At 40.4% G+C, this 16,965-nt stretch overlaps 1 protein-coding gene across 5 annotated transcripts in view; it reads left to right on the forward strand.

Annotated features, from left to right (window-relative positions):
- The window catches only part of cacna2d1a (calcium channel, voltage-dependent, alpha 2/delta subunit 1a), a 100,095-nt gene continuing 83,130 nt past the window's right edge, over window positions 1-16,965 (forward strand). For 3 of the 5 annotated variants that reach the window (XM_005930258.2, XM_005930260.2, XM_005930261.2), the window contains exon 1: window positions 1-422. In XM_005930258.2, coding sequence (XP_005930320.1) covers window positions 343-422 — 80 coding nt within the window. In that variant the 5' untranslated portion in view covers window positions 1-342. The remainder of the gene's footprint in view (window positions 423-16,965) is intronic. The other 2 variants (XM_005930259.2, XM_014336133.2) reach the window with 1 other exon arrangement.

The following is a 16,965-nucleotide window of genomic DNA, read 5'->3' on the forward strand; positions in this document are numbered from 1 at the left end:
TTAAAATTTATTTTATAAATCTTTTGGACACACGCTTGAGATTTGCTCTAACAGCCTATTCCAGTTTGAAACACTCACTTAAGAGTGTCTCTCTCTCACACACACAGATACACACGCTACACCCCCACTCCAAAAAAAGAACACACTCCTTCAACTCCATCGGTGGGGAGAACATAGCTATCGGATGAGATTTGTTTCCAAACGCGCACCGATGGCGGTGTGAGGCGTTTGGTTTGAGAAGTACGAGCGGCGCTTTGGATTTGTGGGCAATTCTTCTTCTTTTTTTCTCCATTTTTTTTTTGTTCATCTGCTGAATCCTGCTTTAGGGAAATTAACAAAGATATGGATTACTCACTTTGTCTATTCCTACTCTTGGCGACCGTTTCGTCTGAGTCGAGCGGGCAATTCCCAACATCGCAGATGTGAGTACTGTACAGCTGAAAACAGCCTGTTGGCTTTTTAAAGTAATACGGTGTTGTATCATAGAAATTTTTATGTGGTTCTTTTTTCTGAACCTGTGTCATTATATGGCATGTTCGGAGATATACGGTAGATGCAAAGCAGCCTGGTAATCACTTAAAGAGAAACGTGGTGCTAAATATGCTTCTAAAGCTTACATTAAGTTTGTGAACGCGCACTTTGTGGGAAATTCTCTCGGAAGCAGAACAGTCCTCCTTCTTGCCAACTGATGATGAGGATTGTACACTGGCTTTGTCCGTTACTTTAACTTTGTGAAATATGATATTAAAAGCTGCTTCCCATTTATTGCCAGCCTGCAGCAGTGTGACATATGGCGGACTGTCACATGAATCATCCCAAGAAGGGAGACTAAGGTCTGAACTTTCTCTTAACCATGTCCACAGATAGTTCTGACATTTGGCTATATGTGTAGATTGCTGTAATGAATCACATTTGTTTACAATGCATGAAGTTTGAACTGTAAATAGGAAAGCATATAGAAAGCATACTCCTCAGTTTGTCTTTTTTGACAGCAGTTGGTTATTGACGGGTAAAATGACAGTTAATCCATTATTTATCCAGAATATTGATATTTTTGTCTTCTGCTGATAATATTGATGAATAATGGTAAATGTATTCATCATGACGGTTACTTGATTAGTACAAATGATGATTGGTTTTCCAAATAAAATATTAGTTCCCTATTTTGCTGGACACATTTCAATATCACCTTGCATTGATTAGGCAATTGGTGATAAAGTTGTCTCAAACCTTCCTTAAAAGTTTAGTTTCTTGTGATTTCCAGCATGCAGACCAGTACTTCAGCTCAGTGTGGAAAACTCTGTTTGCCCTGCAAGATGTTAACTCGGTTTACAAACCCATGCCATCAAGTAGAGATATCGCTTGCACAGTCAAGCTATCTCTGGCTCTGTCTAAATTTGACCTTCCATATTTGCACTGCAGCATTAATAGATGTAACAGATGATCTGTCCGCAGCCCAAATTAAGCAAAAGTGTAGGAGTGCAAGCCTGTTCGGCTGACATGCTGAACCTCACACTTAATCAACAGGTTTAAGATATTCCAGATGGTTCTAAAGGAGCCAGGACTACAGGTTTTGGGTTTAAATGCAGCCCAAGTTCAGTCCTAGAGAGATGATGAGCTATGATGGCACTTAGCCTAATGGCTGAATATGGTGATGTCAGACTCGCAGAGTGGCCAGCCTACTCCCTATATTTCATCGGCACTAAGTGGATTGATCTGTGGGTTGTGTACATGATATTCATGTTGGTGTGGACGTTCACTCGCTGGTGCATGTTCACTCTTTTATTTTGCAAATATGAGTATTTATTTCAGAAGAAAGCACGCCAGAGTCAAACTATAAACCCACAGTTGTAATGCGCCTTCTTAAAAACATATTCCTAGCCACCAGTAATAAAAAAAAAAGCATCAGTCAGTGCACAGCTTCTTTTAATTCGTGCTGTTTCACTGTGAGCAATTTCAGCCAGTGTTTGTATACTGTTGTAGTGACAGTGATTTTGAGTGACAAGCTTCACGTCGACTCCTCAAGGTGAAAGTCACAGAGCAAAACAGAGAAAGTAGAAGGGCAACGATGGAGAGACCGACCCAGCCCGTTTCCCTTAAAGAAATTCAGAAATGTGGTTCTTAAGTAGCTCAGTGTTTATGACTACATACACTTTCTATACTATTATTTCTTTCTGTGTTACTTTCCTTTTTCCCCTTTATTCCTTGCTTCCTTCACTCCTTCCTTCTCCTCCGTTCCCCTCCCTATCTCATGGACTCGAAGTGTGACTGTATCTCTAGGCTCCATCTCTAACCTCACATGCCAGCATCTGTCTGTTCTCAGATCTTCATGTCCCCTCTCCTCCTCTCAGCCCCCCCTCCACGCCTTCTCACTCTGTTTCTCATCGCTCTGTTTCCGTCTCGTTCTTCCTCTGTCCGTCTTCTCCCTATGTGTCTCTTTAGCTCTCCCCTCTCGGCTTGTTTTGTTGCCAAAAGGCAGATGATTAACATCATCAAATCTGAAATGCAAAGTCTGATGTCATAGACTGTGCCCCAGAGATCTCTGCACCATTCAAACACACTGTTAGATCAGGAACGATAAAAAGACATGATGGAGATAAAGAGAAAAGGAGACAAAATGAAAATCCGGACTACTTGGCCTTATTGATTACAAACATATATAATATATGGACATTTTGCTACATAAATCCTGCCAACGTGCAGCTGACTGTTACCACACTTGCAGCCAAATACACAGAAAATGTCCAAATGTTTTGCTGCTATGTGCCATTTCATTGTGCTAACGTTCCCTTCTGATCTAAAGCTTGATCATATGCTTGTTCCTGGCTTCCACCCTGGTCACTGACACATATAGCTTGTTTTATCTTCATCCTACTAATTTCCACACTTTCTGTCACCCTCTGCTCTGTTTCTCCCACTCTCACTTGCTTTTTTTTTTTTAAAGCTAACTAGATTTCATGCTCAACCAGCTAAAGCGCCATGCGTCTTGTGTTTGTGGCCTCATCTCTGGCAATTAGTTGGCATAATGTGAGGAAATGCTTGATATCAAAAGAAAGCAGCAAGATATAAATCATGTACATATATATAAGTATATAAAACCACACTTAAAGTGAAAGCAAGCTTCACATTGAGCCCTCTGTGAACTTAAAGGACTAGTTCAACATTTATTACCAGTTCATATTGAAAACAAATTGTAAAGATACAATTTTTGATTTTAGGTTCGGGGATTTGTAGGGGTTTTTTTTCAAGCCAGCATAGGAGCATCAAAGTTCCTAGGAACAAACATATCTTTGTCTTTGCTGGCACAAAAAGTGCCTTGGTATCTGTCTAATTCACAATAAAGCAATGAAATCTTATAGGACTCACCTAGTGATACTGCTTATTATGGTCATTGCTTTTCTTTCAGTGGCAGATGCCAACAAAGGCGCTTCTGTAGCCACTAGAGGCGTCACTTCCAGTGATTTAAGCCAACGAACCACACCTTTCAACCGTTTCAACTGAGCATTTTTAACATAACTGTGTGTTTTGTTTAATTTTATTTCGTTTTTAGGACAGACATTTTAGCATTTCTTCTTTAGTCTGTTCCTTAGCACTAATTAGCTGAAATCTGTCTCTCCCTCTTACACCCATACTGTTTGTAAATGCAGCCAAACCAGTGAGTGGTGTCCCAATGGCTATGTCCATCTTGTGTATACAGTCTGGCACTAACAGCCTGCACAAAAAAAAAGAAAAAGGAAAATCTGTGCTCAGATTTTGATGATTTGTGTATTATTTATTACTGTGTACTGCATTAGCAAGTGTCTGTACATTGGACACATGCTGTTTGTTTATGGTTGCACCATGCCAGCCTAGTTTTATGATGTTAGCTGATAACTTTGTACTCAACCCTCCTGTTCAAATCTGGTTTATTTAAGACAACAATAGCCGAAATGCTAAAATCAAAGTTGAAGAAAAGGACTTTAATAATAATGCCTACATCCATAAAGGTACAATGTATTTGCAGTGTAAGCTGGGGAAATTTTGCTTGTTTTTACACTTAATTACTTGGAAATTAAACCCTCAATTATTATTAATTTCATCTTCTGTGTAAATTTTTAGTTCATCGATTAGCTGAGTGGTAAGGGAGACGATGCCTTCTAACATGAGCAGATGTTGGATGTATATATACGATTTAATAGGATCTGAAATATTAGTCAGTTCTTTAAAAGTGCTTTTAGTTTGAATTTGTTAGGCTATGATTATCCTTTACTAGTTTTTAGGCTTTATGTCCAGCTGCTTACAAAAGAGATTTCTATGAGTTTTCTTCATAAGTTTCCCCCCCTTTATTAATCAGGCATAGTTTCCTTGAGGTTTGACTCGACACTCAATCATCCCAGTAGGCTGGCACCAACAGTGGCCTGTAATGATGGCTCAGTTTCTAGAAGATGCCAGACGTGTGCACCTTAGTTCACTGCCAGACTTCCTCTAGATCCCAGGTGCTTGGTGTCACTGCTGCTGAACAGCTCAGTCATAAAATGGAATAGGTTGCAGGAGCAAAAACAAAGTCTAATATGCTGATAAAGACAATAATCATGGCTTTAATCTGCTCTAATAATACAATTAGTTGAGTTTTTGCCTTGCAGGAAAGAAAACGTGTTAATACTTTTACATGCAAATTTCCATTACATCATCACTGAGCTGAAGAGCAGGCTCAAAAAACTTGTAACCCTGGAGAATCATGCTAGCCATAGCCTCTGTGTCCAAAACATTATTACTTTATGATTTTTATTTTTATAAATTCTGCTTTATTTTAGTCAAAAGGCTGTGGGCTTTGTTTGCTGATTGAGTCACAGAGCCGTAGAGCCTTTCTTCTTTCGTGCTTTGGCAAAGACTGGGCGATTAAGAATGTCTCATCTAATGAAAAAACAAAACAAAACAAAGACAAATGCATTCATTAAATTAGATTTCCCTTCAAATTTCATTCCAGTGTCAAATCTAACTTGGATTATGACACTGATAATACGGGAGAGATTTGAAAAGGATGAATCGAATGTAATGAGCAGCAGATGGAAATGATCTGCTCGGGGCCGTCCAGGGTTTCCTTGGCTGTGACTTCGTCTTGGCTGTAAGGGAGTTAGTGCCAGCAGGTATATTTCAGGAGGCACGCTCAGAATCAGGCAGCTGACGGGGTAATATCTGTTACACATAAACATGCAACAGTGCAAAATCTTTGACCGCGAATAACGTTTGCTATTTACTCACTTTATTTTCCTTGACTCTTTCACATTTCTTTTGCTTTTTTTTTTTTTTTAATACACCTCACCCTTTAATTTCTCACTCATTTGTGTTTTTTCTTCTCATCTACTCACTCATTTTCCTTTGCCCCAGTCTGAGCTCTGACTATATTTATCCAGGACCTCTGTCTTTGGGGACGGGGGTGTTAAGTGTCCTGACACAGCTGTATAGGTAAAGATAGAGAGGCGTAGAGTGGCAGGGGGCTTCCCATAAATCGCCCTCCCCTCGGCAGAAGTTTTGAGCGTTCTTCTGCGTGAGTTTTCCTTAAGGTCTGACTTGGATTTGTAAGGAAAAAGACACACATACATACACATATGGTACATTAACACTTCCAACTTACGTGAAGAAGAAATGTGGGGAGGAAAAAAAGCTCACATGAAAAATCCCAAGAATTTTCCATTGCACCGTTGCCTGGGAAACCCTGGGAATAGTTAACAGCTGTTGGGATAGCAGCCCTCTTTGGTACAGGAAGCACATCTGTATGTTGAAACAGAAAGCAAGGGCACTACAGTTCAAGGCAGAAATTTAGGATATTTTAGGGAAGCTATCAAAAGTTAGTCAAGTAATATAGCGGCAAAGATACAGAAGAGCAGTGTGAAAGCGGCAGATGTTTGAAGAGAGAGGCTGTTTGTGACTGAAAGTTGAACATCATACCCTGTGGCTTCTCTTGTCTGTTCTGTCTGTATTTGCATGAGCCAGAAATGTGTCATCAAGCTTGATACACGGCACAAGAAAGCAACATGATCATGAACAACATAATCATTTAATTAAACAATTTGACAGAAAGAAAAAGTATCACTGCCTTATGAAGAATTTTAATTTGTGAGAGTTCATTAAGTGTTTCCTATAAATATTTAGAGCTGTGGTTAACGACTCAGTAAGTTATTATAATAACGCACTAGTAGCACTAGTAGCTTTAAGTGGATAAAACACACTGTAAGCCCATCTGATGTGTTATATTTTGAGCGAGGCCCATGATGGCTTGTGATGGTGCCTCTCGAGCCCCTTAATGGAGCTGCATTGAGACATAAGAGCAGCGGTCCTCAGACACCAACACTGGCACTGTGTGTAGCCGTCAGGGGAGACTAGTACTCAGTGTAGCACTAACACTAGTCTGCTTGTGTAGGCGTTTAGAATGACGTTAATTGGACATTGTGGCTAGAGGGGGCTTTCAAATCTCTATTTATACACATCGTCCATCCAAGATAGTCTGTATGTGTAGTGAGGCTGAAGGGTAGGGTCTGATGTATGGATGGCTGGGTAGGGAGTTTGCTCAGAAAGTGTGAAGGTGACAGAGATGTGGAGGTTTAGTCATCTGAGCAGAGTTCAAAATGACATGTCGCACGGGGAAAGACAGCTGGAGGGGTGAGGATGAGTAAGAGGAAGAGTAAATGCACTGAAATAGTTGAAAAGAATAAAAACTTTTGTTATAGCTTTGTTTTCAAAGACTAAAGGATGAAAGATTGTACATAATGTCATGAAATTAGATTTCCACTACATGCTTACTGTGGCCAAAAATGTACAATAATAAAAGAAACCATTGTGATATTGATACAAGAGATGTGAATCAATTTCTATCAGTCCAGTTCATCTTTACGTTAAGTGCTGTGTCTTATGGATCAAGAGGCTTATCAAGGTGACAATGTGAGTCAAGTTGGTATATTGTGACGGTGGCTTTGACTCGGACATGCAGTGAGAGTATGTCCAAGTTGACAGTGATTCAAACTGGTTGTACATTCAGAATGTGGATATAGTGTTGTGCTCTTGGTAAATTCACCAAAGAAGTCTTTTTTTTTTTTTTTTTTTTTTTTTTAGACACAAGTATGTCTGATGGCAAACCTTTTAAAAAGTGCACACAGAAAGCGTAATCTTAATTGAGTTACTGCTGTTTTTCTTTACACAGTGCTGGTATCTCACCAGTAGGTGAAATTTCTCTGCAGCAAGTACAGACACTTTCAGGTGTCACAACAATTCTGCTTTCTCTGATTTAATGTGTTGAGACACCTGCAGGGAGAGGTTATACAATGGAAGCTGTTAAATACACGGCGTTTGACATGGATGGTGGGGAGGAGGTCGACTATTGGCTAAGAGGACAGAGAGTCAGTCCCAGCTCGTCGTGCTTCAGAGTGTGAGGTCAAACGTGGGCAAGGGTAGGGAAAAAAGTCTGACCCCAGTTCCCCTGTGGCAGTCTCATGCTGTCAGAGACAAACAGAGCAGTGCTCAGATAACCAAATGGCCCAGTCGGAATTTGTTACCTTGTATTTCTTGTAAATAGATGAGTGAAGGGAGGAAGGTTGTTTTTTGTAGCACAGTAGATTTATGGATGAGAAAAAAGAATTAAAACAACTAAATGTAGAAATAAGAACACTTCAATACACCACAATAATGGCTTTTTAGACAGGTAGCCCTAAGTTAGATAAGCGGTTAAGCAAATGAATGGATATTGCTCTTAACTACCTATTTATTCCTTCTTCCACAAGACTCAGTTATTTCTCTGCAAGAAAATAAAGTGGCATCAACAGTGGCGGTCCTAGTCTGTTTGGTGCCCTGGGCGAACACTGTTCAAAAGATTCAGTAAGCTACATCAGTGTGTACTGTTTACTATCATAGCCAAGTGGCTAACAAACATAAACAGAAGTTTTTGCTATCCCTACTAATTAATGTTATCTTGTTGTATCTCTGTTGTGGTCAGTGCTATCCTCTATGCCAGGAGTCGGCAACCCTAGGCACGAAGGGTTAACTGATGGCACGACGATAGCTGGACTGGCTATCGGGCATATCGGGCATTTGCCCGGTGGGCCGATGGTGATTTTTCGTCTTTATGGGCCGATGATTTTTTTTTTTTTTTTGTAACGGTATAAACAATGAAAGGTGGTGGATTGGCCAGGTGCTGGCCGGTGTGTAAAAATAACTCAGTTGTTTGGTGGTGGCTATGGCGTAGCTTCCACAGATTCAGTCACATTAGCAAGTGGTGGAGGCCAGCAGGCGGATGAGAGAAAGGGGAGGCAAGAGGAGAGACCCGAGGCAACCGCCGGTCCGAGTGTCAGGTGAACTGAACTTCAGGTAAGAAGTTATAACCTGCAGTCTATCTGGGTCAGATATAAACCAAGTTTAGGTGTAGTTTATTTTCGTTGTGCTAACTTTTTACAGTCAGTTACAATAACTTGCTAGCTAGCATGACGGAGTTTCTATACAGCTGGGTGGGTGCTATGATGTTACTGATAGTGAACTTTATTTTATCCATAAGGTTAGTTAGTAGAGTTGTCAACCGTCCCGTAAAAAAACGGAATCGTCCCGCATTCAGAGAAAATATTACGCGTTTCGTATTGAGCTGAAAAGGAATGCAGTTTGTCCCGGACTTCAGCTAGAATGGAAAAAGACAGAAAGCTGGAGTTATTCTGTCTTTACGCTGCACAGCTGCCTCTTCTTCTCTCATTCTCTCACCCTCCCTCTCCTGTTGCTACTGAAACCAGGAGATGTCCTTACTGAATCATCAGAGCTGAACACGTGCTGGAGAAACAGGTTTACCTTTTAGGTGACATGAATTAGTTGAAGGGAAGTTATGAACTGTTCCTGAGAGACAACTTACACCAGGAACCTTTTCTACGTAGCTGACAGCTGGTAACTGTGCAGGGGCAGGTCTAGCAAAGTTTTGCCAGGGGGGCCAGGTAGGGCATTAACAGGGAAAGGGGGGCACAAAGAAATACTTTCTTATTCTCATTTAAAATGTCTGGCTGTTATTAAATAATTATATGAAGCTTAGAACCAAAGTTTTTATCTGATGTAAAATGTATAGAAATCATACATATACCAACAAGACCGTGTACATCACTGTCACAACAGCGTTAGTTTTCATTCAAAGGCTTTATGGCTTTAATACCTGGTGGGCCGGTCTTTAGTCAAAATGTCCGGGACGAGTTTTTTGTCCCAGTCCAGCCCTGGGCACAACACGCAGTGAATTAATCTGAGAAGGTGCATTAAAAAATAAATGGCGGTGCACATCGCAAATAGCTCGCATAGACACATTAGTTGTGCTGCGTGTTAATGACGGTATCTTAGCTAACAACCTCAACTATCAGATTCAACTTGTAATTGGCTAAAAATAACTTAGCCTACCGGTGAGAGGGATGTTGTTAGCTTTCCACATTTCGACACTTCAAATGCTTCAGGAGCTGTCCGCTCAGCATCAGCACCACGGAAATACACGGATACATCTGTAGACTCGAGACAGAATTCACAATGCATTTTTGGGATTTTCAGGTGTATGTATGAGCAGCTAGATTTGTCTTGCATTAACTGGCTGAGTTAATGCCAGTTAATGCAACATCGAAGCAGCTGGAATCCATAGCTGTGCGTGTTCATGGAGCTTGCATTTTCACCTGCTGGACATCACTACCTGACAAGTTTAACTGTCTTCAGAACATTGCAGAGGCCCTATTGACAGTATTTGGCTCTACATATCTGTGTGAGCAGATTTTCTGTCACATGAAGAGTGTCCTCAGGTAGCCGTCTAATTGATGGACACTCGGAGACCTGTGTCTCTGAGTGGGAGACCAGAGATCAGATTAACATGTTTATTAACAGACATGCCATATTGGCACAGTTTATTTTTCTTATCATTGTTGTGAGGAGACCATAAATAGCATTTGCATTTTCTGTTGTACAGTTCATTTGCTGTTATGGAGTTCTTGTTATGGATAAAAAGTGTCTTTTTTTTGTTTCAAAATAGCTGATAACTCTTCGCTGATAGCTGCCAACATCTGCAAACAAATATAATTCTATAAAGTGGTTCTATATAGTGTGTAACTGTTAATATAGAGTGTTATTAAATTTATTGCTAATGCAATCAAATAGCACACTGACTTCTGAGGAAATTTTAGGCTCGTCATCAGAAAGGTTGCCTACCCCTGCTCTATGCTGTTGCAGCAAGTTGAGGATCACAGATGCCAACAGACTAAATAAACTGACCCACAAGGCCAGTAATGTTGTGGGGATGGAGCTGGACTCTGTATATATTAGTGCAGTTTCTTAAATGTGTAAAATCTGTAACATAATTTATTGTTTGGAGTGTAGTCTGTTACCGTTACTATTTTTCAGTTTCTTCTTGGAGCAACTGTAACCCACATAATTTCCTTAGGGATTATAAAGTATTCTGATTCTGATTGTTTCAGGATACATGACCTGTCATTATCCAATGACACATCTGCTTACCTGTATCTTTTGCTCGTTTCTCCTCCTCTTCTTTTCTCTTTTTTCTAAACTGAGCACCTGAAGGCTTTGAACATTTCTTGTCCATCTTCCATTGGTTTTAGTTTTGCACTCCAGTATGAACACCTATCCCCCAACCCGTGGATGACCACGACATAACCTAATAGACCTACACCTTGGTTCACAGATTCACTTTGTCTCGGATTTATTTCTGGGATTTTGCACAACCCAGGATTCAAATCATGAATACATAATGGGCTTGGATTGACAACATTATGAATGAAATGTGCTCTATTTGGAAGCAGCTGGCCCCCCTGCCCTTTCGACAGGTTGTGTGAGACTTTAAATCATTAAACTGTAAATTATACATTGTTATTGATCCCTTCACCCGTAGTCCTAAAGTGTATATTTATATTCTTACTCTTCTTATATTTATTGTTTGTTTACTTGCACTGCTGTAACTGGAGCCTCGTTGTCTCGTCACCGAGGGCTCTCGCGCTCACTTTTCACGTATAGAATTTCAAAAAAACTTCGATGCAAATTATAAGCCTGTATCATAATGTCTGGTGTTTTCCTGTTTGTTGGTTTGTTTTTATTTTGTTTTATTTTGCGGGTAGATTATTAGATGCCGCTCCAGCCAGCCAAAGAATCCCCCGCCCTTACTCCCAGCAAATGTGCGATAGAAAACCAATCGGTGCCTATGACATCCCCAAAATGCACTGGCATGATGTCGGGAGAGTATGAGTACGAGCAACTTTTTTGCCGATGTCCGTGATGCCGCCCCCACCACGATGCCGCCCTGGGCAACCGCCCATGTCGCCCATATCAAAAGATGCTACTGGGCATCAACAGTGGAAATACATTCAAGAATTGGTCAAGCAGCGGCAGCTTTCACCTCCCTCCGATGGCACATCTGGAAGAAGACAAACGTCACCCTTACCACCAAAATTCACCTGTACCGCACACCGGTATTGCCCATTCTTCCCTATGGGTCGGAGATCCTCAAACATGACCTCAACAAGCTTGAGGTCTTCCAAATGCGCTGCGATCCCTCTGTGATCATCAGCAGCGTGATACGTAGTCAATGTCACCAGCAGGCCCAGTGGAAGAGTTGATTAGGAAGCGATGACTGCAATGGTTTGGCCACATCTGCCACATGAGAAATCATTGCCTTTTGATGCAGCAGCAACCCGCCCACTGGAGAATCAAGCGTGACGTGCCCAAGCAGACTTGGATCAAGCAAATTGAAGACAATCTTAGACAAGGACGTCTAACCCTCGAGGAAGCAAAGGTGAAGGCAAGAGACCACAAGGCCTGGAAGTGCATCATTGACCAAGATGGAAACCCTACGGCACCCACAGCGACGTATTGGCTTTGAGGACAACCTCCCCTGCCAGCCACCAGCTAGGGACAAAAGTAGAAGAAAGATTTTTCTGCCAACAGGTGGTGGTATCTGAGCTAACGGGAGAAGTTTGCCTGCAGTTTAGGCAACAAAACTATTTGGTAAGGATTGGGGGAAAGATCGTGCATTGGTTAAAATATACTGATTACCATCGTTTTCGAGTGCCTGTCTGGCAGAAAGCCATGAAGGCAATCTGTATTTGCTGAAAAACTAAAAGGATTTTTTTTTTAAAAAAGTAGTTGAGAGGTGGAGGTTGGGCAAAGGCATTAGCAGAGGACGTAATCGTCTAGTCAAATAGCTGCGATGTACATGTACGTAACTTTTTAATGTTTTTTTCCCCTGCTCTACAGTAATGTCCAGCTACTAGGGTGATCTTTTTTTAACTAAAAGAAGTGTGCCAGTCCCAAGCCTGGATAAATTGAGGGTTGCGCCAGGAAATGCTTCTTTGCTGAAATTCTTGACATTCTCATCCATTTCCTGTGCCACCACTTGGGAAATAAGGGACCAGCTACAATGTTCTATATATTTATTTCTAATAAAATGTCAAACCTGAGCCTATATAACATATTTAAATATTTTGATTAATTTGATTGACAGTCACAGTTTTGTCAAGAGTCAGTCCTTAGGTTTGAGAATCTGGAATAATGTCTTTGGATCATTATCTATCTATTGATATACAGTATATCAGTTTACATTGATATGTGATCTTCCAGTCAAAACATTTAGAAAAGCCACAGCCTCAAAAAAAACACAAACAAAGAAACCAACGCCCCCCAAAAAACTATAACAAATGTATGCTCTCTCCTGCAAAAGTGTCCTTTTTGGGGACCATTTCTCAGGCTGTCACTTTGAGCTCATCTTCTGTGACAGCTGTAATTCTTGGACATCTTATGGTTTTTTTTCTCTAGTTAATTTCACAGAAACTCGGAAGACACTATCATCTTACTTTGAGCATCATTAATTTATTTTTTCTGTGACATCCAAAAGTGTTACACAAGGCATTAAAATTAAGCTGTGCTAAAGAAATGAATAACTGAAAAAGAACTTGAAAGATTTCTGTAAATATACCTTGTGGTACTTTTGGTGCTCAAATGATCTGATTATTATGTAATTGTCTTTGACCAGGAAGCCCCACACAGTTAAAACATGAAGCAACATCCCACAAATCCTGCCATTCAAAGCTAAGTAAACACCTGAAGTGTTGCTCAGAAGTTCAGTTTAGCATAACAATATAATTCAATATTCAAGTTCACCTATAAAACCAGTCCCAGTGGAATCAACTTCCTGTAACCTACACCTTGTCTCTCCATGCACGACTGCCCACCAGCATTGCCCCATCATTTCAAAGTTATCTCATGCAATGTCAAGTCAGCTCTTCCGCAACTGTAATTACCCTCACGTAAGTGCTTGATAGAGCACAAAAAATAAATACTGTCAAGGCTTTACTTAAACAGAGCTCTTCAGAGCTAGGCAGGGGGCTAGGCTAAAACGCTCTGCATGACTCGCTAAGAGGAAAATATAGAGGAGAGGCTGAAGCATCAATAACGTCCTACCATAGAGGATAATGAGGCCGAGAGACATTTACAAAGCCTGCAATTATGGTGTTATTGACCTCAATAAAGGAGAAGATATCATCACTTGTCTCCTTTGTACTTTGTTGTGATACATGTAGGAGGAGGAAAACCAGCTGGGGGAGGGGCAGAGGAAGGAAAGTTCTAGCACTCCGAGTTCATTTAAACTTGGTAAGGAAGCAATAGGTAGGTTATGTGATGGAAATGTAAGCTTTCACTATATGAAGTCCTAATTTGCAAAATTAGACACAACAGACAGACAGCAGTGTCACTGCTGGAGGGAGAAAGACAAAATAAAGTGAATTAAGAGGAAAGACCCAAGCAGAAATAGTATACTAAGCCATTAGTGGTAGCTTTACACCAGAGGGATAAAGCCCATGTAAGAAAGGAGGGAAAGGCACGAAGAAAAAGACAGGAAGAGGGGCAGAAAGTGACTGTTTGTCTTCTCCAATGCTCTGTCAAGCTTGCTGCTTATTAGATGCACTATCCCCCAATGGCTCAATTACATCCATTCTGGCATCCTCAAACATCCCTATCCTTTTTGTGCATGTTCTCAGCTTCCAGTAATAGTATCAGGCTTGTTCTTCTCTAAGAACAGATTAGAAGCCCAAATTACTACTATTAGAGGAGGATTTTAGCTTTCAAACTGTCACCCACTCTTGGAAACCATAACTCAACTTGATGGGACTTAAGGAGGGAGGGGGTTTGCTTTTGGATGCTTTTTCCGTGACAGTTTTGATGGAATTAAGAGATCAGATGTGGATCTGCAGACTGGCTTCAGAGTATAAAAACATGAGGATGTTTACAAGGCAAGAGGGCGCTGGAGTGGAAATTCTAAGATTGGATATTGAGCCCTGGATTCTTGTGCGCTGCTTGCACACGAGCATGCTGGGCCTCTGAGGTGGTGTGAGGCTGATTTTTCAGTGATTCAGTAAGGATGACGTCCAACAATGCTTAATCAATATTCTAGATTTTCACTCGGCTCTGGGTGTCAGATTTGTTTGCTTTTTTTCTCTGTGAGTAAAACAGAAGGAAAGAAAACAAAAAGTCTAGCAATAAGGCTTGGAAATGATTTGGGCGTACTTGAAAACCCCAACTGCTGAATGACAATGTAAGGTCATGTTTGAAAACAAAGAAACGGATGTGCTTTTTCCTAGATTTACTTCATGCTGCATGAAATTGGACTATTAATACAATACATTTCAAGTGAGATGAGAAGACTTGGCTGCCATCGAACTGCTAGTGCCTGCTAACCAGTGAGATGTGAAAAAAAAAGTGTTTTATGACAAACTCTTCAAACGCTTTGACAGCAAAAAACATAAGAATACAGTCTGTGGGGTATTTATTTAAAAATCCCTTGCTGCTTCCTCATAAAGATGTAGAAATACATTTGGTATAAAAGTACAGATAGGAGAAAAATACTGGGAGGAAGTCCTACTGAACTCCATCTGGGAACCGTCTTTTAATGCTGGATTACAAACTCCACACCCGTTGAAAAATTCTGTGTGCTTTTCATGTAAACTCTGAATGATGGGGCTTCACTATTTGAAAAGTAGAAACAAAGTCGTATTCAAGGACAGTTTGAGACATTTATCTAAAAAATGTGTTCATGTTGTTAAAGCATATTGAAAATACCACTTCCTGTCTGGGGGGCAGGAGTTAGCCCCAGTCAGTCCGCTTATATCCGATCTTTACTTATGTTGATTTCCAGTTACCCTTGGCCCAGTAACCATCTTTCTAAGTAAACTACCTTTGAAGACAACAGTCTCCTCAATATCTCTCCCCGGGGTAATTTATTTGCCATTGTAGGATCTTTCAGAATGGTCCTTATCTAAGTATTTCAGAAACTCCTCACCTACAGCGATTTCTGTCCACACAACCGTCTCTGTGGTTTATAGAGAATGGTCTGAAAAAGAGAATATATCCAGTGCCTGGCAGTTCTCTGGGTTAAAAATGCCTTGTTGATGCCAGAGGTCAGACGAGAGTGGCTAGACTGCTTATAGCTAATAGGAAGTAAACAGTAACCTAATTCAATATATAGCAGTAGAAAACACACCAGTTTCCACTCCTGTCTGCTAAGAACAGGAAACTGAGGCAGCACGTGACATGGGTTCAATGAAATATGGCAATGAAAGACTGGAAAAACACTGCCGAGTCTTTGATTTCTGTGGCCTCCTTCAGATGGCAGTCAGAATTCAATCTAGGCAACAGGAAAGCATGGATCCATCTTTCATTCTATCAACAGGTCAGGCTGCTAATCATGTAATGGTGTAGGGGATATTTTCTTGGCACACTTTGGGCCCTACCCGTGCATGTCCATCCCTTTATGACCACAGTCTACCAATCTTCTGATAGCTGCTTCCAGAAGGGTAACGTGCCGTGTCACAAATCATCTCAAACTACTTTCCAGAACATAACGATCAGTTCACTTTACTCAAATGGCCTTCACAGTCACCAGATTTCAATCCAACAAAGCACCTTTGGGATGTGGTGGAACAAGAGATTCGCATTACATGTATGTGCAGTTAAATCAACAGTGAATGTGTGAAGCTTTTATGTGAAGCTTTTATTTTTCTACGGAGAAAAATCTTGGAGCAATGTTTCCAGCACCTTGTTGAATCTACACTTAAATTTATGCCACGAAGAAGTAATGCAGTCACTGCTAGAGTCTGTGCATTTGATTTGGAATTATGGATTTGCTAAGAAGTTGAAAGTCAAAAGTCTAAAAAAACAACTTCTGTTTACAGGATTGCTAAAGACGTTTTAATTATAAAAGGTTGACTTTTGCATTTCCTCCTCCAACTTTTTCTTGGCATCTCTCACTGCCCGCATTCACTTCTTAACGGAATGATGGCCAAAAGCCTGACATTAAAATCCAAGTTTCAGAGTGAAATTATCATTAAAATGTCAATTTTAGTTGACAGTTGCACTTTTAATTAATTAGTACTTATTTCATGACAAGTGGCTTTAACGGAGGATTACAGACATAAGTCTTAAACCTCAGAAATAAAAACTTTTAATGGTTGTAAAGCCTGTAGTTAATAAAAGCTTTAGATATGTTTGTGGTCTCGACATGACGTATGTATATAAATACCCCAGATGTGAATTTTGAAGCTATTATTCCTAAGACGATTTGCTAATCATACCTTATTTTCTGCAGTAAAAATAAAAACACTTGTAAAAAGAAATCCCATTAAAATTTTGTCAATGAAAGCTGAACAATGCTAACTTACTGAAGAACAATAATCCTTGCTGCATTATATTTACTACTTTTTAGCATCGAATCACATTTATCTTCTCTAAATGTATGAACCCCACTACACTTGTGTATGAAACCTCATTATCGGTTATAAAAGGGTATGAAACCTCAAGCTGATTGCTGCACAGCACCTAACAGCTTGAGGTTGTGGTTTTGAAGTGTACAAATGGGAGAGAGAAGAGCACAAATTTCCTCAGCAGTCACACATAGGTAAGCCAGAGGGGATAAAGTGGTCAGAAGTAAGGCAGCTG

This window comes from Haplochromis burtoni, unplaced genomic scaffold (assembly GCF_018398535.1).
Source record: "Haplochromis burtoni strain Fernald_Lab_line unplaced genomic scaffold, NCSU_Asbu1 Contig_131, whole genome shotgun sequence".
NCBI lineage: Eukaryota > Metazoa > Chordata > Actinopteri > Cichliformes > Cichlidae > Haplochromis > Haplochromis burtoni.